Here is a 22,010-nt window from a genome sequence, read left to right as displayed (position 1 = left end):
CATAAACTTTAAAGTATGTTTTAAAAATTAAATTAGAAATTTTCTGGAGTGAAATTAAATCCAGTGATAATTTTGCACCAAACACACACACATTATTTTAATACATGGTACTTAATTAATTAACAATAAATTTAATACATAAAACATTTACATTTTGAATGCAAGTGTTTCCTGGGCTAATAATTCAAAAAATGGGTGAAATAAAAACGTGCACCCCCGCCCCCCCCTCATCTACATATTCGAAATTTAACGTTCTCTGTCGGGTTTTTAAGTACTAAACATTGGGTGCATTTGCTTGCTTGCTATTAAAAATCCAACCTATTAGAATATCTATACAGAATATTGAACCGTTAATTTTGCCAACAGCTGACGCTTTTATTGTGCTTTTAACGAAATCGGATTCTGACATGCGCAGTGTGGCTCTCAGGGCAGCGTGGAAGGCAAAGACCGCTGCATTCGGAAGCTGTTGAAAAAAGCCTGACATTCAGTTTTTGAAAGAATCGAGATAGGTTCCTTGAAAACGCTATTCTGAAAACAATACAGTCGCGTGCTACATTATTAATATTCTGCAGTTGTCTGATGCGCATTGCTGTTCTTAACTAATTTATGGTAACATGGCGACGAAATTGGAAACATACAAGCTTTGTCGAGGGCCTTGAACGCATCGCCTAAAGTTAAAGTTGAACCTGTCAACAAACTCAACAAAAAGTAGTGCCTGACACGTCGAACCCACCTCGTGGTGCTTTAACTCTCGTTTCCACTTTAAAATGTGACACGACCGTTCCGTGGAGGAAGGCGAATAGTCCCGAGGTTTTGTTTTTAATCGTACTACTACAGGTGACGTTGTATCATGGCTGCTCTGGAGAAGCCCTGGTCCGAGTTGACCGTGTTGGACGTATACGACATCGCCGCGGCCCTGGCGCAGGAGTTCGAGCGGACCATCGAGCGCTTCGGCTGCGAGGCTTTGGCCGGCGTGGTCCCCAAGGTCGTTCGAGTCCTGGAGCTCCTGGAGACGCTGGTGGGCCGCCGTGGAGACGCCGCCGGAGGCGGGCAGGAGGCCGACGAGCTGCGGAGGGAGCTGCTGCGACTGCAGCAGGAGCGCAGCGATAGAACCGCGCAGGAGAGGAAGCACCACCAGGTAAGCGCTAAACTGGAAAAAAGAATCGACACCCACATACTCGCAGTCCGCAGCCGTGGATTCGCATATTCACGTACCCCCACCCATTTTTAAATTGTATTTTATCGATTTAAGTGTATAAGACACAACTACTATTGTGGTATAGTTACAATTTATTAATATGGACAGGCAATTCTAAACATTTTTGCGGTGACGTCCATTACTGGGTGGTTTTAACTATTAGCCTTTCCAATTACTAGTCAATCTCCTTTTAGCAGTTTGTCAAAGTACCCCTATGGTATAGTGTTGATTGTACACACTGAGTGATTGTATTGTGATAAGACACCACGCAGCATTTTGACTGACCCAATGTTTTTTCTGTTGTTTTTTGTTTTTGTCAGGAGTTGGAGCAGGTGGAAGACGTGTGGAGAGCCGAGGTTGAGGATCTCCTCTCGCAGATGGCTCAGCTGCAGGCGGAGAACAAAAAGCTGCTGGCCAGCCAAGCTTTCAATCAAGCTCCCGTCGAAGACCAACAACAAGACCCGTACCAGGGTGGGTGTTAATGTTGTGGACTACAGTATCACTTGGTGACCTACTCTGCCTCTTCTTCTTGCTTGCATCTAACAGTCAAACTCATTGCTCCTCTTCATGGAAAGTTTTGCGGCAAGTCCTCCATTGGGATGCTGTTTAATATACATTCAGTCACATGGGAATGGACGATTTGAGATTGCATGTTGACGACAAAATATAAACGGCCAAATGTGGTGGGGGGAAACTAGCACAGGAAGTTATTTTTGAAGACGCTCTTGTCATGTCGACAACAGCTATATTTACCGAAGTGCACACACAGTGAAAAGCTATATTTCCTCTTGTCCTATGGGTAAATATATTGTGTCCTCACAGGGTCGACAGAGAAGGAAAAGCAAGTGTTGACAAGGCTCCACAAGTTGGTGGAGAAACAGAGGGACAAAATCCAGGCCAAAGACCAAGAGCTGATGTTAAAAAACGATGATGTCGAGGAGGTGAGTTTCTTCACAGACCCACAAAAAGTCTCAAGAACGCATGCATGAAATGATACAGGAAGTCATCCATTTTGGTGTCAAGTGGACATTTTAGGATCATTTGCATTGTGAAAAGTCAGCCCTCGAAGCGAGTTTCACATAGCAACATGAGATTTGGTACGCATGTAAGTGATGCATAGACCCACAAAAAAGTCTCAAGAACTCATGCCTGAAATGACACATAAAAACCAACTTTTTGATTGGTGGCGGACATTTTAGAATCGCTTCCAGGGGTCTTCTTTGAAAATTCAGTCTCCAAGCCAGTTTCATGTAACGACATGATATTTGGCAGGCATATTTTTCGTGAGAAAACCCACAAAACGTCTCAAGAAGCCATGCCTGAAACGATACAGGGAGTCAGCCATTTTGGTTTAAAGCCTATCTATAAGGATCATTTCCTGGGGGTCCTCTTTTATTCGAAATATCAGCCCCCTAAGCCAGTTTCATGTAGCAACATGATTTTTGGCAGACATGCTTATCTTGAGTATCCCGACAAATAGTCTCAGGAATCCGTGTCGGAAAAGACACAGGATGTCTGTAATTTTGGATTGATGTGACCATTTTAGGCTAATTTTGGTCAATTCCAGGGGTACACCTTTTTTTTTTTCTTTTAAATCTGCGCTCAAGTAAGTTTCACTTAGCAGAATGAAATTTGGTAGTCTGTTATTAGTAGATTGATGAAAAATCTCTATTATGAATGAACAAAAATGCCATGCCTGAAATGACACAGTAAGTCTGCCATTTTGGTTTGAAACGGTCATTCGTTTTTCTTCCACAGCTATTTTTTCAACCTCCATGTGACAATTTGTTTTCCATTTGTGTTCAGCTCCAGAGACAGCAGCACCGTCTAATCCGTATCAATCAGGATCTCCGTCACAGGCTTGGCACGATGGAGGCGCACGGCAAGGCGGCCATGCGGCGGCGGTCTGAGCTGGAGGCGGCAGCGCAGGCTCGTCGGCGCGAAATGGATGCCCTGCGGCATGAGTTGAAGCAGTTGAGGAAGGAGCGGCAGGAGTGGGAACTAGAGAGGGAGGTGGCTATGATGGAGGAGAGCTCTCCGTCCGTGTCCAAGGCGTCTCCGCAGGTGAGATAAAACAGTTTCCTGGAAAACCGTGATAACATTCCAGATGGTTGCTCCGCTTAAAACTGAGCCACTGAGAACAATAGTGGGCTAACTCCCTTTTTTTCATATTGAAGTTAAGTGAAGAAAAGATTAGCGACAAGGCGCGAAATGACTACTGCTCTAAATCAAGATTTCGCTCCAATCTTGACAAGGGGCAGTGCGTTATTGTACTTTGTACTTTTTTTGATCTTAGGCGCAAGTGCCTCTGCATGCTAGTCTAAGTGAATGATATTGTATTTCATGAAAAACTGCGAGAGTTGACAGTTGTTTGGAAGAAGACCACAAAACCTTTAGTGGCACCTATTGGACGGCGGACATAAAACGTATCATTTATCACTCTCCTGCAAAATAAGAAAAATGGAGTTAGCCCACTGTCGTTCTCGGTGTGGCTTGATTCTAATTATTGTTGCTACCGTAGTTGGCACGTCTAAGAGAAGTAGGTACTTTTCGGATTTCCCCCACTCAGTGTGATGTGCGCCACAACAGCAATCCAAGACGCCAAACATACAAGACCCCCTGATGTTTAATTTGTTTTCTGAATGTTTGTATTTTTCATTTCATCTTTTGTCTAATATTTTCATTTTCATATATTTTTGTTAAATGTTTTGTCTAATACTTTTGTATTGTCTAATGATCTCTTACGCTATTATTTTTGTAATATTTTCAATTACTTGATTTTTTTTTCCATGTACTTTTCATTTTTCATATCCCAGTATATTATTTTTTTCAAATATTTTGTTTTTGTAATAGTTTCCTAATTTGTCCTACTGTTTTAAATCCATGCACATTTTTTTAGCTCCTTTTATTTTTTTGCTAATATTTAGTATTTTTCCTCATATTTTAAAATGTTTCTAATACTATCTATTATAAAATATTTGTGTATTTTTTTTGTAAAATATGTATTTTACCCCTAGTATTTGTGCATTTTTCTTCTAATTTTGAAGGTGTGTTTACTTTTCATGTGCTTTTTTTTCCTGTCATTTTTCCAATATTTGCATAATTTTTGCTTTTGTTTTTCAAATTTTTTTTGATATTTGTATATTTCTGGATTTTTTTTTTTGTCTAATGTCCAAAGACATTATGATATTTTTCAATTAATATTTTTGGTTTTTCTATCATGCATCTAATAGTTCATCGATTTTGTATTTCTGTAATACTTTTGTATTTGTTGTTGTTGTTGTAATTTTAGATTTTCCAAATACACATATATTGTTGTTTGATATTTGTATTGTTTTTCCCAGTATTTGTGTGTTTTTCATCTAATATTATTTCTTAGTCTTATTGGTCGGGCTGTGGTTAGATTGGTGCAAGTGTCCCTCATGTTTTGACGTCTTTCCTCCGTGTCCCACGTTGAGGCGTCCGACTGCGTCAAGGCAGACTCTGTATGGGTCGAATGCGGAGGAGATCCTGACTACTTGGACAACATTCCCAACTTCCTCAGTAGCTCAGAGCACGGCGACGTAAACACAAGTCAGCAGGACACAGACAAGTCTGCATTCTCATTGGTATGACAGACGACATTATAGTAATAAAGAGAACATGAGTAATAATAATCATTCTTATTTTGTAGTGTTGGTGAATACAGTACAGTATTTCATGTGTGTGCTTTCATCTTCAGGAGAAAGTGCCCGAGGAGGAGGAAGCGGACTCGGAAGCTCCTCATTTCACTCTGCAGGAGCTCCGCGACGTTCTTCAGGAGCGAAACAAACTCAAGGCTCAAGTGTTCCTCTTGGAGGAAGAGCTGGCCTATTACAAGAGGTACTTTTTTTTTTTTTTTCCCCCGCTAAAAATGACCTAATATGGTGATGGAAAGACTGAAAATGTTAGTTAACGGCACTTCATTCGGTCCCCCGTTTCCAGTGAGGACATAGAGGAGGATGTCAGCTGCTTCTTCAGTGCTTCGTCTTTGTCGACGCCGCCGCCACCGCCCTGCAACGCCTCCTCAGATGTGCCGGAATCTGGAATACGTCGCCTGTGAGTGTCACATGTTCACATATCTCCTCAAAGGAAGTGCATGTACATTGGAACATGTGTCCCTGCTTTTCCTTCCAGGATCTTCACAGCCATCATGCCCATGGTCGCCGCTGGTTTAATCGCTGACGACCCGACGTTGTTGCCAATTAGACGCCTCGTTTCCTTTGTATGACTTTTTAAATTACACTACTCGCAAACAGTTCAAGGGTGTTGAGCTTTCTCCTATACTTTTGAAAAGTCTATTTGATTTCAATTGTTAATTACCTGCCAATTGGCGGGAAGGTGCCAACTGATGTACAGTCAATTCCTTTTTAGCAGGTAATTTATTTAAGGAACGACACTACTTGTTACGTATTACTTGTTACATATTACTTGTTACGAATATTATATTTATATTCGAGCCATTGAGAACTATAATGGCTGCAATAAAATCTGGTGAATCGATCTCTTTTGGGTAACTATTTTTTTGGACAGACTTTTGCATTTTCTTCTCTTTTTGATTATTCCCCACATCTGTCAAATTCCTCAATATGTCACGAAAGATGATGAATAATGTACTAATGTGCAGATGCAGTGGCATGCAAGATAAAGCACTACTTACTTTCTGAGTCTTCTACAGTCCCTGCAGTGTTGCACTGATGAATCAGGGCAATTGCTGAGCGCAATTATGGACTCTCCCCCGTACAGCAACAACTCTGGGGTTGGCCCACTCTAGGTCTCAGTGGCTCATTTAAAGAACAACAAATAAATTCATATATATAATATATATACTTACTCAGGTGTGTAACTCATTCAGAACAAGTGGGCAACTATTTTTTTACATTCACCAAATTCCAAATCCACATATTCACAATTTTCCATGAAAAAAATCGCATTGAAATGAATGGAGACATTTTCCATACTTAAGTCACCCTTCCATATTTATGTACTTGAGTTATTCAAACTATTCCAGATTCTAACTACTCAGCTAATTTTTGACACATTTAAGTGTATGATTCATATTCTCCAAATTTCATTTTTCACTATTTTCCCCAAGTACGGTGACTTGCTGAACACTGGCTCTTCCCGTTCATGCACTTTCCACAGAAATTGGATCGCATTCTGTAGTTTTTACTGTAGTAATTTACTGTTCGGCGAACGTGAGCGTGTTGTTTGCGCATGTGCACTCAAACATTTTGGCGTGTTTGGAATCGCTGGTTGCCATGGTGATTGGAGAGAAAAAGGCGGAAGAACCCGAACAGGGACCCGGCGTACCATTGGTAGACCTTTCAGCCTTGGGCGTGCTATTGGCTACGCCTGTAGCTTCCGGTGAGTTTTAAGTGGCCAGACCACACTTCAAAGTGGTGCTAAATCATTTCCAAACTGGACCTTTTTATGTGGCGAAACGGTATGAAATGTGAATATTTTGCCAATTAAAATAACGTTAAACTCCGAAGAAAGTTCGTTGGAGAGTGGAGGAATGGCGGGGAATCCTCTCAACTCCGCTTGTTACTCTTTGTGCCTTCTCACCTGTAGCTAGGATACTAGCCCTCCTCTGCCGCCCGGCTACCACTCGCCATTGGCGGACGCGTCATGGGGGAAGTGCTGCTCCCCTGGAAGAAGTCATCCGCTACTGCCATAAACACAGTTGGGGAGCGACGAAGATAACAAGCGGGCTTACCCGCAGCACCCCAGGCCCCCGTCCCCCATCCGAGCATGGACCTCGACGATGAGTCGTCGCCCGCATTGGCGTTCGAGAAGGACGCCTTCGAGCTGACTGTGGAGGACGTGTACGACATCTCGTACGTCGTTGGCCGAGACTTGTTGAGGATCAGCCGCACGGGCGAAGAGGTGTCCGACCTCCAGTTTCGCATAGTCCGCGTGCTGGAGATGTTCGAGACGATGGTCAACAAGTACAACTTGTCCCTGGAGGAGCTGAAAATGGAGCGGGACAACCTGAAGAGCGAACTGGACCGTGTTGTCAACGAAAGCTCCACTGGCCAGGGCACGGTGAGGCAGTCACCAGTGGAAAATATGACAAGAATACGATTTAAGTTGCTTTTTTGGGGGGGGATTATTCCGGTGTGGTTGACTCTCTAAATATGAGGATATGTCTATTACTTAGCTCAGCATCTATGTCAGTTTTGACATAAATACAAACTTCGGCCCGAGGCCCGAAAGCGGCCCGCGGTCAAATATTATCCGGCCCGCAGCCTCTGTCCTAAAATTGATAACATCTGGCCCGTAGCCCCGTTGACCAGCGTATAAAATACACTCTAAATTCAATTTCACATTTAAACACAAGAAGGCAGAAGCACTCTGTCCAACTCCATAACCCTGTGTGACCCTTCTTTCCGGACAGTTTCTAAAATAGCGACAATGAATTTAAAAAAAAAAAAAAAAAAAAAAAGGAAAATTGACAGCAAGTGTCAAAAATGTAAGGAAATTGGACTATATTTTTTCACTGGAATACGCTGTGTCTGCCTCATTTGTAAGGGGACTGTTACTTATTTCCCTGTTTTTAAAGCAGCACTAGACAAGAATTCGACCTTAGTAAATTTTTTTTTACAACTCTTTTGATGAAACATTGACTTACAAGTAGTTGAATGGGACTTTTGTCATGCCCTGGGGGGATCTGTATCGTTTTTACTTGCATTCAGCAACTTTGAGGAGGATGGGAGCAACCCTTGCACACAAAAAAAATACAAATGTCCTGAATTGTTTTACGGCTTACTCATTTCCTCCTTTCGCTATAAGGACGGAAGTCGATTCGCACGTCCACGCGCTATTACTGGTGTCATGGCAGAAGCCCCAAAACAACCAAAAAAACAAAAGTATTGTTTAAACTAAACTAGATTCATTACCTCATCGCTATTCATCTTTCACACAGTTACCGGAAATAGAAACGTAATTCAGTCCAACTTGCAGGCCAGCGAGACGTCAGGATTTCACGACACTGCGCTGCGCACATGGGAAATGCGGTTGACATTTCATTTCCCTGATTTTAAATATAAAGGTTCAGTGAACGTTTAATTGCCAGTGATACAGTATTTCATGTTTCAGAGGGACCAAAACACGTGTTTAAGAATCTTGAAATTTAAATAAAAAAGTCAAAAATGAAAGGCAGACTGCTTTCCTAAAACGTGCTTGGATTTATTGGCGTTCCATGCAAAAAAGAATGTCAGGCTAAATGGAGATTTTTTTGGGCCTTGAATCCCCCGTTTAGGGGCATGGCCTTGGGAGTGACGTCTAGAGCTGGATTTACATTGGCCGGTTAGTCTGCGTGTAAGCGTCTAGAGGTGAGTTGTAGCCTAAAGCAACTCCTCATGAGTGTTCCCATTTAGTGTTGTGCGTTTGACTGTATATCTCGGACAGTGAAAGGCTAAAAGTGCGTCGGTGATTGAGGCTCTCCTTTCCCACATGCAAGGACATCACAGAACAGTATCGCTCGCGTATTTGCATAAAGCTTCTCGTGGATTCACCTCTTCAAAGAGGTTTGTTTTTTTAACATATTTTCTGATTTGAAAAAAAAGAGGCCATTTGTGAGTTGAATAGCTTCATGACTCCTTGCCGCCATCTTGTGGGAAGGAGAGCCACATTTGCCATGCACTTCCAGTTGTTTACTAAATGAGACAAATAGTCACACTCACAATACAAAATGAGCTGCTGTAGACCGCAAGTCACGCCCAGACACTCACATGCCGACTAACCGACCAACCCGACTCCAGCTCCTGACATCATTCGCTGGGCCCAGGTTCTTTAAAGACGCACATCGATATGTGCGGTAATTATCCCTTTCATGCACAGTGGTCACTACAGTGGACAGCTATTTAAAAGTTGCTTTCGCCTATATTTAGTCATCTGAAAAATATATTTATATTTTAAATAATTACATCAAATCATAATTAATGCATGAAAGGATTCAAATATTTTTAAAAACCATCACCACTGTGCATGAAAGGGCTAAACTTCATTTCTCGCTATTTTTTTATTATGTTTATATACAGTATAATACAGTAGTGTTTTTGAGAGCCTGGAATAGAAAAAAAAAGGCATTTCGTTATATAAGTAAATCGCATATCGAGCTTGGTCAGGAACAAATTCAAGTCGTAAATCAAGTTATACAATGTTGATTTCATGATGTCAATGTTGTTGTCATTGAAGCAAGCGGTGGGACCCAATCAGATGGTGGTGGACCTGAGCGACCCCAACAGGCCTCGCTTCACCATGCAGGAGCTGAAGGAGGTCCTACAGGAGAGGAACCAGCTGAAGGCCCAGCTCATGGTGGCCCAAGAGGAGCTGCAGCTCTACAAGAGGTGAATGGTATTGCGGAGGGAGGGAAGCGACTTTTATTATACCGTTTGCGCTGTAAAGCAGTCTGGCCTGCTTTTATTGTTCACCCTCACGTGTCCAAGCGTCCTCTCGTAACTGTTTGTCGTGCAAGTGGCTCACGTGGGATTCGATTTGTGCAGCGGGATCCTGCCGCAGGGCCAAGCGGCCATGGTGGAAGTGGACCTGAACGCGCCGGCGCAAAACGGAGCGGCCGGGATTAATGACGCAAAAGAGGAGAAGACCACCATTGGAAAACTGTGAGCACCTACAACAGGGGCCTTCAATGCTGTTCCTCGAGGGCTGCTGTCCTGCCCTTTTTCTCTCACCTGCTCCAACACACCCTGATCCCGGATGAATGATCAGGATGGTTAATCCGATTCTGCAGACCTTGCTGATTATCTGAGCATTTGAATCAGGTGTGTTGCAGCAGGGAGGGATGGAAAACTGGCAGGACAGTGGCCCTTGAGGAACAGGATTGAAAGCCCCTGCCCTACACTGTAAAAAAAAAAAAAAAAACACAACTTGCATTATTTGGGTTAAAACTGTTATTTTAGTTGAAGCAACTTTAAAATATCAATGATTGACATTTATTTCAATAATGTTCGTGAGCACAACAAAGCAAGCAATTTGTTTGCTCCGATACCATTGGCAGAGTTATTTTTTATTTGATTTTAAATTGGGGAACAATACTAGGGACAATTAGTCCTGTACACTGGTATTTCTTTGTTGAAAATGCGGGAAAGCTCACCTGTTTTCTGAAGCCGAGCCATGATTGGTTGTTACCTGAGCCCTGAGGAACTGTGATGTCATTTTCAGTTGAAAGCAAACCGGCCGCCCCCTGAGGTGGACAAAAACGAGTCAATTTTACTACTTAACTCATATTCCACAAACACAGTATCAATGAGAATGCCGTGTTTAGACTAGTTGGGTTGTATAGAACATATTATTGCAAAGAAAACGTTGGGTTGATTTCCACTTTAAAGTGTGACCGATTTTTTTGTAGGATTTTGTGAAGTTGTTGTAGCGAATGCTTAAAAGACTGCAAGTGAAAAAATGCATGTGAAGGGAACATTGAAAAAAAAATCGCATATTGAATCGGAATCGCAATATTGAAAGGGGGATCACAATTAGATTAATTTTCAAAATTGTTCAGCTCTAGTCCCAGTGTGGCTGATAAGTAAAAAAAAGTCCATTTTATTTCTATAACACTTTTCACTGCGAAGACTCACAAAGTCATTTGTATAGGTATAGCCTAGTCATACATACTGTACCATATATCAAATACAGAAAATTGATAGCGAATTGATGAACGATTAAGAGTTGATCGGAGCCCACCCTTTTCCCCATAATAAGAAGTCACTCGGGATAGACTCCATCTTACCGAGGACGACGCGGAGTAAAGCAAATGGATATGTTGTTGTGAAGCGCAGGTTTACATGCAGCACATGACACAATGCATTGCATGAGGGTGCACTCACTCATCCTGAGCCTAATCAAATTCTTGTGACCAAATGATGTTGACTCACTGTAGTTTCGCCGCTGTTGTGCACTTTTCCCCCCAATGCCAGGATGCCTTCCCACACTAACTTGTTTTCCCCTGTCGCTAGGTTTTCATTTAGACGGAAGTAAGACAAGGAGAAGACAAAGAAGGCCCTGGCGAATCTGGATTGTTTGGAAGGTTTCTACAACCACTTTTATATTTTTTTACTCACAGTGTATTTGTAAAGTTAACACACTGCCTTAATTTTTGTATGTATCACGAAGATTTATAATAGAGTTGTTGTTGTGGGACAAATCATTAGGTACCCTTGCATCATATCGCCGGCTTCGGGCCAAAACCTTGTACCTCAGAAATAGTTACTTTTCAGGATACCCCAAAAATGGCTAGTTTGTTCAACCATAAGTATTGCATCGTGAAAGAGAGCAAGACAATTTAAACACTTTAGATTAGTCAATAATGTGTAGAAGCAAGGTAGCCAGGTGTGTGGACTGACCAATAGTAGGTATAGATTAAAAAAAAAAAAATTGAAATTAATCAAAATGTGACTTATGAGGTTTTGGGCCGACGCCGACGAGAAAGAAGAACCCATCAGTTAGTGCGTTGGGATGCAAAGGACACGAACTTGAAATCCGAGCGCTATGTGATGGTACCGAATTCAACTCACATTCGCGATGAGCAATAAGCAATTCTTCAAAAGAAAAAAAAGGAGGATTCAAGTTGTTTGATGCCCCTCAGAGTTGGTTTAAAGTCAAACTCAACATCAAACTGGAAGAATTACACATGTATTTAAAACAAACACTTGGCTCGACCGTTAGTTTGCTAGCTTTGTGCTTTTGCTAACACATAATTGGAAACGCAAATAACCCATTCACTGCCAGACATTTTTTAGACCATCTTTAACGTTTGAAAAAATATAACTAAGTTCCTGGGATTGAATGGCTGGACTGTGAAAAGACAAATATGTCAATGGCAGTGAATGAGTTAAGCACCGGATCAGACATTCAATATAACAGTACTCACTATCCTATTATTTTTTTAGACGTTGAGAGAAGCAGAGACGCCTATACTATACAGACGTACAGGTACATTATGTCTGTCTTCTTTATACTGCCCCCATCTGGCCAAGGTGGGCAGCAGCACAAAGGCCATTCAGTTGATGCAAAGTGTGACAAAAACGGTTTAATTATTCTGTTTTTTAAAATGTCACTACTGTGTGTTTTTATAAAGTATAATGATAATAGAATTTTTCTAATTGAAAAAAAATCACAAAATAGTTGGTTGTGTTTTTTTGGGGGAGGTTTAATAGCATTTGCATTCATTTCAATTGGGGAAAGACGGCGAGAGGTTTGAGAAACAAGCACGGTCATGGAATAGATTCAACGGAAATGTAGGATAGATTATTGAACACTCAGAATTGTTTTAATGATAAAAAAATGGTGTTTACTCAAACGTCTTAAATGTTTATGAAAATGCATTTATTTGATTCTAACACTAAATTGTCTTGTCTGCCGTTAAAAATACATGTATTAAATATCTGATTCAAAACATACAAAAACACAGACGTTAGGTTTTTTGTAACACTAAAATTTGTCCTTGATGTTTATGAAAATGTTCATCCATCCATTATCTGAAGCAGTCTTGTGATGCACATAAGTGTACCTAATGAAGCGTCCAGTTCAGTGATTTTTACTTTGATGAAGTAATCTGAAGTATTGTGTAATTAGGGCTTTTGTAACTGAATTCCTTACAAGATGACATTTAATACCCTGGAATGTTTAGCGTCACGGTGGGAAATTTGATTCTTCCTACAATGAGCTACAGAGTAAACATTCATCTCCTCATGACAGACACATTCGTTCCTTAAATGTATTTCACATCCATTTCAGCTCATAATGTCTTTTATTGGGTACAGCGTGGCTCATAATTTACACGGGTGGTGAATAACAAAAAATCTACAGCAGAAAAATGTATAAAAAGCATGATTAAAATTGCAAAAAAACACATTGGTTTAAAATATTTTTTGTATGTCCTTTAAAAAAAAAATGTAAAAAGATTACTAATCTTTTTAGCACCAATTAGTTTCCAGAGACAGTTTTTCTTTTTTTTTTTTTTTTTTTAATGCTTGAGCCAAGGGTGAGCCGAGATGGCCTCCTTGCTGCGGTCGCCGTAGTCGTAAAGCAGCTCCTCGTCTGCATCGATGTCCCTGGACGCCACCAGGATGAGGTGAGGCGAGCCGTCAATGGCGTGCAGCTTGGTCTGGCAGTTGCCAACCTTGCTATGGTTAATTAGCCGACCCAGGCGGCTCGTCTCGCGCGTGGCGTCCACGCTGCAAAAAGACAAAACAGATTCGACTGGTTGAGTGCCCTAAACTGCTTAAAGAATAACACATTCTTAGCTAGCGCTAAGAACAGGGATGTTGAGTTTGCTGGTGTCTTAAAAAAAAAAAAAATCACTTTAGACGAAAAGTGTTAGAAAAATGTCCTACGTTAGGTTCATTGGCTCAAATGGTTTTAAATGGTTATGAAAACATGTAAGCCTACGACCAGAGCTGTGCATCGCCTAACCGCCACAGAGTTCCCGTCTGCATAATTAAACGGGCCACGTGGTCCCAGCCCGTCCCCGAGAACGTAATCTCAACGTAATCTAAAAAAAAAAATATCAAACCAAAAAAACTGACACACACGCACGGCGTGGTGATCGATGAAATAAAAACAATAAATAGCCCCTTTTAGTCCGCAGGAACTAATTCCGAATTAGTATAATCACAATAAGTCAAATGTTGATTGTTAGAAGCAATATTTCAGGTTTAGGAAAACATGCTTGACTTCTTTAAAGACTAAATTGTCGGTTTATAAAATTTTTTACGCATTATATAACTAAATTGTCATGTTTACACAAAGACATACATTAGGTTCATTGATGATTTAAAATGGTCTTCAGTGTTTACGAAAACATGCTCGATTAATTTATGAGTAAAATAACTCACATTTGTCGTTTACACAACACGATGGTTGAGTTCTTTAACAAATTTGTCACGATTTTTATGAAAACTCTGAATTGCCTCCAGTGGTTACGACAACAGATGTCAAACTAAAGCCTAAATTTTCTGTTGTTCATGACAACACGTCTGTTCATTGGAGTACGACAAAACTATCAAATTAAGGGAGGTGTAAAAATGAGAGCAGACCCACCAGTAGGTCTTGGCCTGGTACTGGAAGTAGTACATGTAGCAGCCCGTATGGGGGTCCTGGGCATAGCGGGCCTCTCGCTGCTTGGCCTCGGCCAGCTCCAGCAAGTCGCCGTGGTACTCCACCACAAAGTCGCCCTTCTTGAAGCGTCGCACGGCAAACACGCCACGCCCTTTGCCTTCGATCACTCTCACCTGTGGACAAACACATGACCTCTTAATGAAATTCAAATGTAAAGAAATAAACTGCTTTTATAATGTTTTTATTAAGGCCTGACTGATTAATTGGCCGGCTGATTTTAATCAGCTGATGAGATCTTGAAACCAAAAAAAAAAAAAAAAAATGGAAGATTTTTTTTTAATTGGCACAAAAAAATATCCAGATTTTGGACGATTTCTCTAAAGTTAAACACCAAAGGACAAAGTATTGTCCAATGTTGCAGAGGTGAGCGATTGTGAATACTGCACTACAACCGACACTATTGGGAAATGTTTAGTTTTGCAATACACAGAGGAATGCGCAAACGATAACCGCTCTTAAATGTCAGAGGAGACGTGGCTACATTGGCTTGACAAAAATAAAAACAGACAAACAAACATTGCCCCGTAGCCGGTACCTGCATTCCTTCTTCAGCGCCGTTCTTTATCAGCTCATCTAAGTGTTTGTGCTCTTCATTCTGAAAACATTTCATGACAATGGAATCAGTTCAGCGTCTCGGGCAGTGAGAGCAGCAGTGTGTGTCTTGAAAAGAAGAAGCAAGAATATTCAGCAGTTAGGTTGGTAGCAAATCAATTTACATTGAAGCCCCTGCTACTCTATATTGTGGTTCATCATTTGCGGCCCCGCTATAGCGCAGATTTTTAATCAAGATTTATGACGTTTTACAGTATATAGGCAAGTCCAAGTTTAGAGTTGCATGCCTTTGGTGTAGTACCATGTTGGACCACGACATGCTGATTTTTCTTCCTCTTCTCGGCTGAGCAGAAAAGGAAGGGGTGGGCAGAGGACACAGGAAGGGAGGTAGGGAACAAGGCGAAAGAGAGCAAACACGCTAACCTACACGGATGCCTTTCTGCTGTCGACTAATGTTGACACATCGTGCAAAAAAAAAAAAAAAAAAGGTGCTACAAATACGCTCCAAGGGCAACATGAGTAGCCTACAGGACTGTTCTAAAAATAGCTGATACTGAGACTTACTAGGAAGAATTAAAACAGAATAAGAATCTTAATATTTATTTATGTTACCTTAACATGGCACACAGTTCTTTGGCTAGGTTCACACTGCAGGTCTTAATGCACAATTTGGATTTTTTGATCAAAATCTGATTTTTGGGTGTGTGCGTTCATATTGCATTATAAATGTGACCTCGGTCTGTCTCATGTTTGAACATATGCGTCCCCAAAGTGACCCGCATGCGCAGAAGAAGACACGACGTCACTCAGGACGTAGTTTGGTGGTCCAGCGTATTTCGGGCATTTCTAGAGTGGAGTGATTGGGTAGGAGGTAGAAATAGAGTATTTGGGGATAATAATGAGGCGAGCCTTTTCGATCTCATTTAATGGGGACGGTCACTAAAGGTGACCTCACGTCATTGCCGCACGAAAAAAAAAATGAACCAATCTACGAGGCTGGATTTCTACTATCACCATAAATGTCCACTTTATGCTTCATGTTTCAAGGGGATTAAATTAGTCAAATACTAAAAAAAAATTGTCAGATCCGATCTCTCAGCTCCCAGCACTCTCCCTCCTCCCCCTCGGAGCGCATTTTGGGCTCCGGATGACTTAAATATACCAAATCCTCTATATTTATTTTAAAAAATTAAATAGATTGTGTTCAGTGCAAAAAATGCTCTTTTTATTTAACCAATTTCTTTTTTTATTTTTTTAAAAAGGACATTTTATTACTGTAATTTTAATACCGTGATATTTTGGCTCATGGATATCATACCGTCAGAATCTAATATTGGCCCTTGCCTACTTGCTGGTCAGCACTAAGGACTAATGGAAGATATGCAGAATAATTAACAGCGAGAAGAGTCAAAAAAGGTCCCAAACTTAAATTACTAACAACTATGAATTGATGACAAACTAACCTTCAACTCTCCTTTAGTTTTCCTCTTACTCCTCCTGATTGGGAAGAAGTCTGTGACCTTCCTGTTTTGGGAAACATTATTGTCCGTCCTAAAGGGAAAGACAATACAATTACAAAACATGTTCCTCCTCGTTAGTGCCACATTTATTGCTTCTCAACGCACTTTTTCCCTTTGCGAGGATTCCGCCTTCGGTGTTTGGGTGTCGGAACTTTGCGTTCGTCTGCCGGGGCCACGTTTGTGTGCGGTGTCGCTTCCTTCTGCTTTGGTTGATCGGCGACCTTGGTTTCACCCAGCTCTGACTGCGTTTTATATGAGGCGTCTACAATTACAACAGTTAACATTTAGCCCTCTGTTGTGCTGCTACACACAATGCTAACACGGTAGCTTCCTCACCTTTGTCCAGCTTGGCTGTGTGACTGACATCAGCATCATTTCCGTCTTGAATGACCATGCTGGAGGTGTCACTCAGAGGCGATATGGCCTTTTTCGGACTAGGTGGAGTCAGCCGAATGCTCTGATGTGCTTTTTTTATGCAATCTGCCTGCAAAGGAGATTAATTATAACTTACAAATACTGTACATGAAAGGACAAAAAAACAAAAAAAAGTGGTAGACCAGGGGTATTTCAGTTTTGTCTCTCTGCGAGCTGCATATGGAAAAATGTAAGTATGTAAGGGCCACTTTGAATTTTGTCAACTTTAGTTTATTACACATGCTAAAAACAAATCAAAATATATATATATATATACTGTTTTTGACCTGTGAGTGCCCCAAACACTTTTTTTTTAGCTCAAGCCAACAACATCAATTATGGGGAGCTTCAGCCAAAGTGAAAGTGGAAAAAAGGATCAATTAAGGGACTGTAATGCCCTTTGCAAGAGGGCAACGAGAACTGCAGTCGTCGATGCAATTTTGTCTCATTATTCAACGGGACAGTCAAATATGCAAATTTTAAAAAATGAGAGCACTTGCAAGGCGCATACGCTCACACAGAACTAAGTAACCATGTGGGAAACAGCCAACCAGAGCTCGGGTCAGGGGTACTGATGTCATTCACTAGGTCAGGGGTGGTCAAGTCCGGTCCTCAAGAGCCACAATCCAGCCTGTTTTAGGTTTATCCCTACGGCAACACACCTGTTTCAAATGATCAGCTCATCAGCAAGATTTGCAAAAGCCTGATAATGAGCCTGATGATTGGAATCAGGTGTGTTGCCGTAGGGGTAAACCTAAAACAGGCTGGATTGTCGCTCTTGAGGACCGGACTTGGCCAACCCTGACCCAGGCCATGTTGCCGACTAAAGGCACACATCAACAAAGATTTACAGTGTGAGTTTGGGGGGGGCTGAGTGTTTGGGCTTAGTTGTACTTAATGGCATTTTATTTGGATTTGCTGGAATAGTTTCCCAGATGTCCGGTCAGAACAGAATATTCGTTTTACATTGAAATAGTTTGAATTGGTTCATAAATTTGTAAAGCTCAAGCAGTTTTTTGTTTCTTTAATTTAGCTCTTCAGCAATAAACATCTGTTATGGTATCCAATTCAATCAAATCCGATTATCTACAAATAAAAAGTGTCCGCTAAAGCGGCACTACTTTGTTCAGCGTAGCCATCAAACATACCTCTTTGCTGCTAGCCACGGGACGGTTTTCTTTCGTCTCTTCGGGGGTGACTTTGCCTACACAACCATTTTCCGGCTTTTTGTCCGTCCTTTGCACCTGTTTCTTCCCTGCAAACACCCAATCCATCACTTTTGTTACTTATTTAACCCGGGTAGCGGCTGATGTTTAGCTGAATACTAGCTAGCAACGCCATAAGCGCACAAAAAAACATAACAGGATGTTTTGTTTACCTTTTGCCATGTCAGTTTTGCGAATACATGTCCGATGTGAGGAATGGTGAATTAAATATATATTCCTGCGTGTTCACTTGTTTATTATTGAGGCGACGGTAGACGCGCATACAAATAACTAGTGTTTGTGTGCGTGCTGTGGAAACGTGTTGGAGTTTAAAAACCTATGGGCGTCTCCAATTGGGTAACTGGCTTCAATAGGCGGGGTCATCTGGGTCTATGCCCTTTTCTTATTGGCTGCATTTCGATCAACCAGTGAGAAAGCTAGAGAAAAGCTTGGTATACAGTATACTGTACTGTATTAGTATTTTACTATATTAGAGTAAATATTAGTTGGTATAATCAAGCCAGTTATCAGTTGACTAAATCAATCAACCTAACAAAAATATTTATATACCAAAAAAGTTCATTGGAGAGTAGTGTACACGTAAAAGTACAAAAATTGACTAACAATAATGCAATGTTACGATGCAAATGTTTTGGTTATTTCACACATGTGAAAAATGTTTTTAAATTAATGAAATAAACACACTTGAAAGAAAAAAATATTCTGAGAATAATTGGGGAATTTTGAAAGGAAAAGTTTCAGTTTTACAAAAAATAATTTGATAAAAAAATTCTATGGAAAAAGTGACATGGAATATTTTGATTTTAAGAAGGTTGCCCTTATATGAAAATAACACCACACTTAAGAGAAAAAAACCGCAATATTCATAACAAATATTTGTGTAATTGTATGTGTTGAAAAATCGATTTTAGGAAAATAATTACTACACTTGAAAAGAAGTTATTTATTCAAATTAACATTTGAAGGTATTTTGTAAGTCAAAAATAATAAAATAATCAGGAACATTGCTAACAAAGGCTAATGTGTAAGAAGTGCATGTACACAGAGCAGATTGATAGATAGCTCAATCTCTATAAATGACATGTGGTTTACTGAGAGCAGCATTTTCATGAAATATATATCATTTTCCCATTCTTATGAAGGTTAAAAAGATCATCCAAAATGCTTCAAGTATCCCTGTTGATTATAAACAGCGTCCTTCGCAGGCATGGTCTGTTGATTTTAAACAGTGTCCTTCTCAGGCGTGGTCTGGGCTAGGAGACCTTCTTTGAACAGTCTCTTTCTCTCTAGATTCTCATTGACTCTTCTGCGTTTGTCTTGCTTCTTCGCCTCAGACTTTTTCTTTCTTACCAGAATGTCGCTGCGCTCTCCTTTGTAGAAAACGTCCAGTTTTTGCTGCATTATTTCTCGTGCTCGCTTTCGATTGACATCCACTGATCTAGTTTGATGACACTGCAAGGGCAAATAATGACGTCATTAGATTAACATATATAAATATATTTTTATCAACTAGTGTTTAAGTGTTTGGAAATTATATGCATTGGAGTGTGTGTTTGTGTTTGTGTGTGTGTGTGTGTGTGGGGGGGGCTAAACCCCAATTAATTAAAAAGACATATTTAAAAATATATAAATAAATATAAACATTCAAAAACTATCATAAACCTCCGATATGCATTTTCTACAAAAAATGAGGGGTTTCTCTCCAAAAAATCTAAAATAATACTGTAAGAATAGAATTTAAAAAATACTTATAAAATACCGATGTACACACTTTTACATTATTCAATTATCAAAATAAAAATATAAAAAGAAACAGGAAGGGAACGTATACTAATGACTAATGAGGGATTTAATAAGTTAGAACAACAATTGACCTTGACTACAATCCCAGAGGGGATGTGTTTCAACACCACGCAGTTGCTGGTCTTGTTGGTGGCCTGCCCCCCGGGTCCAGAGCCCCTCACGAACTGCTCCTCCAGATCGTCTTCCTCCAGGCGGACCAGGACGATCAGGTCCTTCTTTCCGGCGACCGCGACCCGCGTAGGTGCACCCGGAGGCGGCTTCACCACTGATGAGACCCCAGGGGAGTTGTTCCGTGCCACTCCATTCGCTAGGCCGTTGTACATAGAGCGAACGAACAGGGAAAGCCTCGACATACTTTCAAGGACGCCCAAATAGCAAATTAAGTCTGTAGTGTACACATGAGCTATCACATCTTAATCACTCTTTTACGTTGTGTTTATATTTTGCTCCAGTCCGTCGAGTCTTCTTCTACGCTTAAAAAAAATCACTCACCCAGCGGTTCCTCTTCGTGGCCGAAATACCATTTTGTAGATTATGTCGCCCCCTAGAGTGAAAAAATAAAAACGGCATTCTCTGTTGTGTGAATTTGACAGTACTATACCGGTATACAGTATTTTTTTCATGTGACACCTTTCAAAGATTTAAATTTACAATACAATTTGATTAGAATTTAATTAATGGTAATCAAAATTGGAAAAGCTAAAATGAAAAGTAAATATAAAACCGTTAACGTTTAAAAGGACCAAATAACCAACATATTTGAAAGAGCGTTGCAAAACAATAAATCAGCTAATTAATAATGGAACATTAATATGCAAACATTTTTGGCATATCGTGAAATTTGAATGAAAATAAATACACCCCACAGTATAGAAAAAAAATAATATGAGCAAATGATTGGGATTTTACAAGGGAAAGGAGCAGTTTCATAAAAACACATTTTATTAAAACAATACCACATTTCAAAAGAATAAGTTGTGACATTGTGAGAACATTTTCGCAACTTTACGATTCCTGACAATTTTATCAATTTGTGAAAATAAATACCACACTTCAAACAAAGAAAAATGTAATAATACTAGAATATTTCAGTAATTTTGCGAGGCAAAATTATTTAGAAAAATATTTGTGTGATCATACAAGGGCAAAATTAATCATTTTAGGAAATTACCTACTTGTAATATTACCTGGAAAAGCCGTTAGTCCATGAAACTAAATATTACACGTCAAAAAAAAAAAAAAAATACAAAATTAAATTTTGTGCAGGTTACAGGTGTGAAGTCATTTTATATTTAGTAGTTTTATGGTTGCACTATTTTTGTTTCTATTTTCCAACTAGTTATTATTATTAATCCAATAATGTACATCTTGTCTTCTTATTCGTTAAGTGAGTTGCAAGTTTCTTTTGTTTCGACAATGACAATCTCCACAAAAATAGGAAGATCATTATCATTATCGAAACAAAATAAACTTGAAACCCCGTTATTTATTATTATTATTCGTTTTTTTATTTTTAGCTTTATTTTTGTTTTGTTTGATTTAAATACATCACTTATTTCAGCTGCATTTTTTTGGGACGTGCTCAAACAAATACCACATTTTAAAAACCAAGTATTCAAATTTAAATTACAACATAACCAACCTTTTCTTTTTAATATTTGATAGAAAAAACAGTGGTGTGTAGTGTGGTGCGTCCAGCTTCCTGTCATCTTCCCTGGTGGACTATAAATAGTCCTTCAGGAAACCCCATGTTGCTTACAGAAAATGACAATTCATCCATGACGTCTTTTTCCCCCATTATTGAGTTTGCACGTGTAACGTGGATTCAAAACCTTTGATCCCTTGTGTCAACAGTGAGTACCCACAACATCAATAAACAGAACAAAACTATGTATGCTTTTTACTTAGGGACTGCTGCGTTGGGGGGATAATTGCAAATGTTCATAAATTGCTGATTTTCAATGTTTACAGTTTTTTTATTGATTTTGGTAACACATGTGGAAAGGAAAACGTGTAAACCAAAATATCTACAAGTTATTTAATTGAGTGGAATAATAAAAATATATGCAGATAACTGAAAATGTACTTAATTTCACACTTGACGTGGCAGCAAGGTTATTACAGAAAACAAAATTGAAC

General features: G+C 40.0%; 4 protein-coding genes across 5 annotated transcripts; 2 read left to right on the top strand and 2 right to left on the bottom strand.

The window, feature by feature from the left end:
• Nucleotides 1–319: 319 nt before the first annotated feature.
• On the top strand, nucleotides 320–5,880 carry LOC147147192 (RILP-like protein 1). The gene is made up of 8 exons (XM_086031566.1): nucleotides 320–1,138; nucleotides 1,519–1,669; nucleotides 2,021–2,139; nucleotides 3,005–3,262; nucleotides 4,657–4,806; nucleotides 4,920–5,059; nucleotides 5,162–5,275; nucleotides 5,354–5,880. The coding sequence occupies exons 1-8, from the start codon at nucleotides 851–853 to the stop codon at nucleotides 5,445–5,447; spliced, it is 1,314 nt and encodes a 437-aa protein (XP_085887692.1). The 5' UTR covers nucleotides 320–850; the 3' UTR covers nucleotides 5,448–5,880.
• A 713-nt stretch (nucleotides 5,881–6,593) lies between these two features.
• On the top strand, nucleotides 6,594–13,088 carry rilpl2 (Rab interacting lysosomal protein-like 2). 2 transcript variants are annotated; one of them, XM_086031570.1, is made up of 5 exons: nucleotides 6,594–6,662; nucleotides 6,791–7,264; nucleotides 9,419–9,570; nucleotides 9,727–9,843; nucleotides 11,194–13,088. In XM_086031570.1, exons 2-5 carry the CDS (start codon nucleotides 6,971–6,973, stop codon nucleotides 11,213–11,215), a joined length of 585 nt encoding a protein of 194 aa, XP_085887696.1. In that variant the 5' UTR covers nucleotides 6,594–6,662; nucleotides 6,791–6,970; the 3' UTR covers nucleotides 11,216–13,088. The 2 variants fall into 2 exon arrangements, with proteins under 2 accessions (XP_085887696.1, XP_085887695.1); XM_086031569.1 differs by having other exon boundaries at nucleotides 6,594–7,264.
• kmt5ab (lysine methyltransferase 5Ab) lies at nucleotides 12,968–18,386 on the bottom strand. Its single transcript, XM_086031567.1, has 8 exons — nucleotides 18,221–18,386; nucleotides 17,991–18,097; nucleotides 16,765–16,912; nucleotides 16,534–16,690; nucleotides 16,372–16,459; nucleotides 14,892–14,951; nucleotides 14,279–14,469; nucleotides 12,968–13,413 (listed from the first exon to the last, which is right to left on the bottom strand). The coding sequence occupies exons 1-8, from the start codon at nucleotides 18,228–18,230 to the stop codon at nucleotides 13,203–13,205; spliced, it is 972 nt and encodes a 323-aa protein (XP_085887693.1). The 5' UTR covers nucleotides 18,231–18,386; the 3' UTR covers nucleotides 12,968–13,202.
• A 605-nt stretch (nucleotides 18,387–18,991) lies between these two features.
• mtrfr (mitochondrial translation release factor in rescue) lies at nucleotides 18,992–20,381 on the bottom strand. Its single transcript, XM_086031061.1, has 2 exons — nucleotides 19,943–20,381; nucleotides 18,992–19,520 (listed from the first exon to the last, which is right to left on the bottom strand). Exons 1-2 carry the CDS (start codon nucleotides 20,222–20,224, stop codon nucleotides 19,290–19,292), a joined length of 513 nt encoding a protein of 170 aa, XP_085887187.1. The 5' UTR covers nucleotides 20,225–20,381; the 3' UTR covers nucleotides 18,992–19,289.
• Nucleotides 20,382–22,010: the final 1,629 nt, after the last annotated feature.

The sequence above is a fragment of the Filicampus tigris genome, chromosome 5, assembly GCF_054856515.1.
Source record: "Filicampus tigris isolate MCC_2025a chromosome 5, RoL_Ftig_1.0, whole genome shotgun sequence".
NCBI classification, from domain to species: Eukaryota; Metazoa; Chordata; class Actinopteri; order Syngnathiformes; family Syngnathidae; genus Filicampus; species Filicampus tigris.
Note: the sequence above shows the minus strand (reverse complement) of the source record. Positions and strands in the feature narration are given on the sequence as shown.

Coding starts and splice junctions, on each gene's coding strand:
- LOC147147192 (XM_086031566.1), top strand. CDS start 851: ATGGCTGCTCTGGAGAAGCCCTGGTCCGAGTTGACCGTGTTGGACGTA. Junction 4,807..4,919: donor ACAAGTCTGCATTCTCATTG/GTATGACAGACG, acceptor TTTCATCTTCAG/GAGAAAGTGCCCGAGGAGGA. Junction 5,060..5,161: donor GAGCTGGCCTATTACAAGAG/GTACTTTTTTTT, acceptor CCCCGTTTCCAG/TGAGGACATAGAGGAGGATG.
- rilpl2 (XM_086031570.1), top strand. CDS start 6,971: ATGGACCTCGACGATGAGTCGTCGCCCGCATTGGCGTTCGAGAAGGAC. Junction 7,265..9,418: donor GCTCCACTGGCCAGGGCACG/GTGAGGCAGTCA, acceptor TTGTCATTGAAG/CAAGCGGTGGGACCCAATCA. Junction 9,571..9,726: donor GAGCTGCAGCTCTACAAGAG/GTGAATGGTATT, acceptor CGATTTGTGCAG/CGGGATCCTGCCGCAGGGCC.
- kmt5ab (XM_086031567.1), bottom strand. Junction 16,460..16,533: donor AATCCTCGCAAAGGGAAAAA/GTGCGTTGAGAA, acceptor CTTTCCCTTTAG/GACGGACAATAATGTTTCCC. Junction 14,952..16,371: donor AAACTAAAGGAGAGTTGAAG/GTTAGTTTGTCA, acceptor AAATGTTTTCAG/AATGAAGAGCACAAACACTT.
- mtrfr (XM_086031061.1), bottom strand. CDS start 20,224: ATGTCGAGGCTTTCCCTGTTCGTTCGCTCTATGTACAACGGCCTAGCG. Junction 19,521..19,942: donor CCTCTGGGATTGTAGTCAAG/GTCAATTGTTGT, acceptor TTGCCCTTGCAG/TGTCATCAAACTAGATCAGT.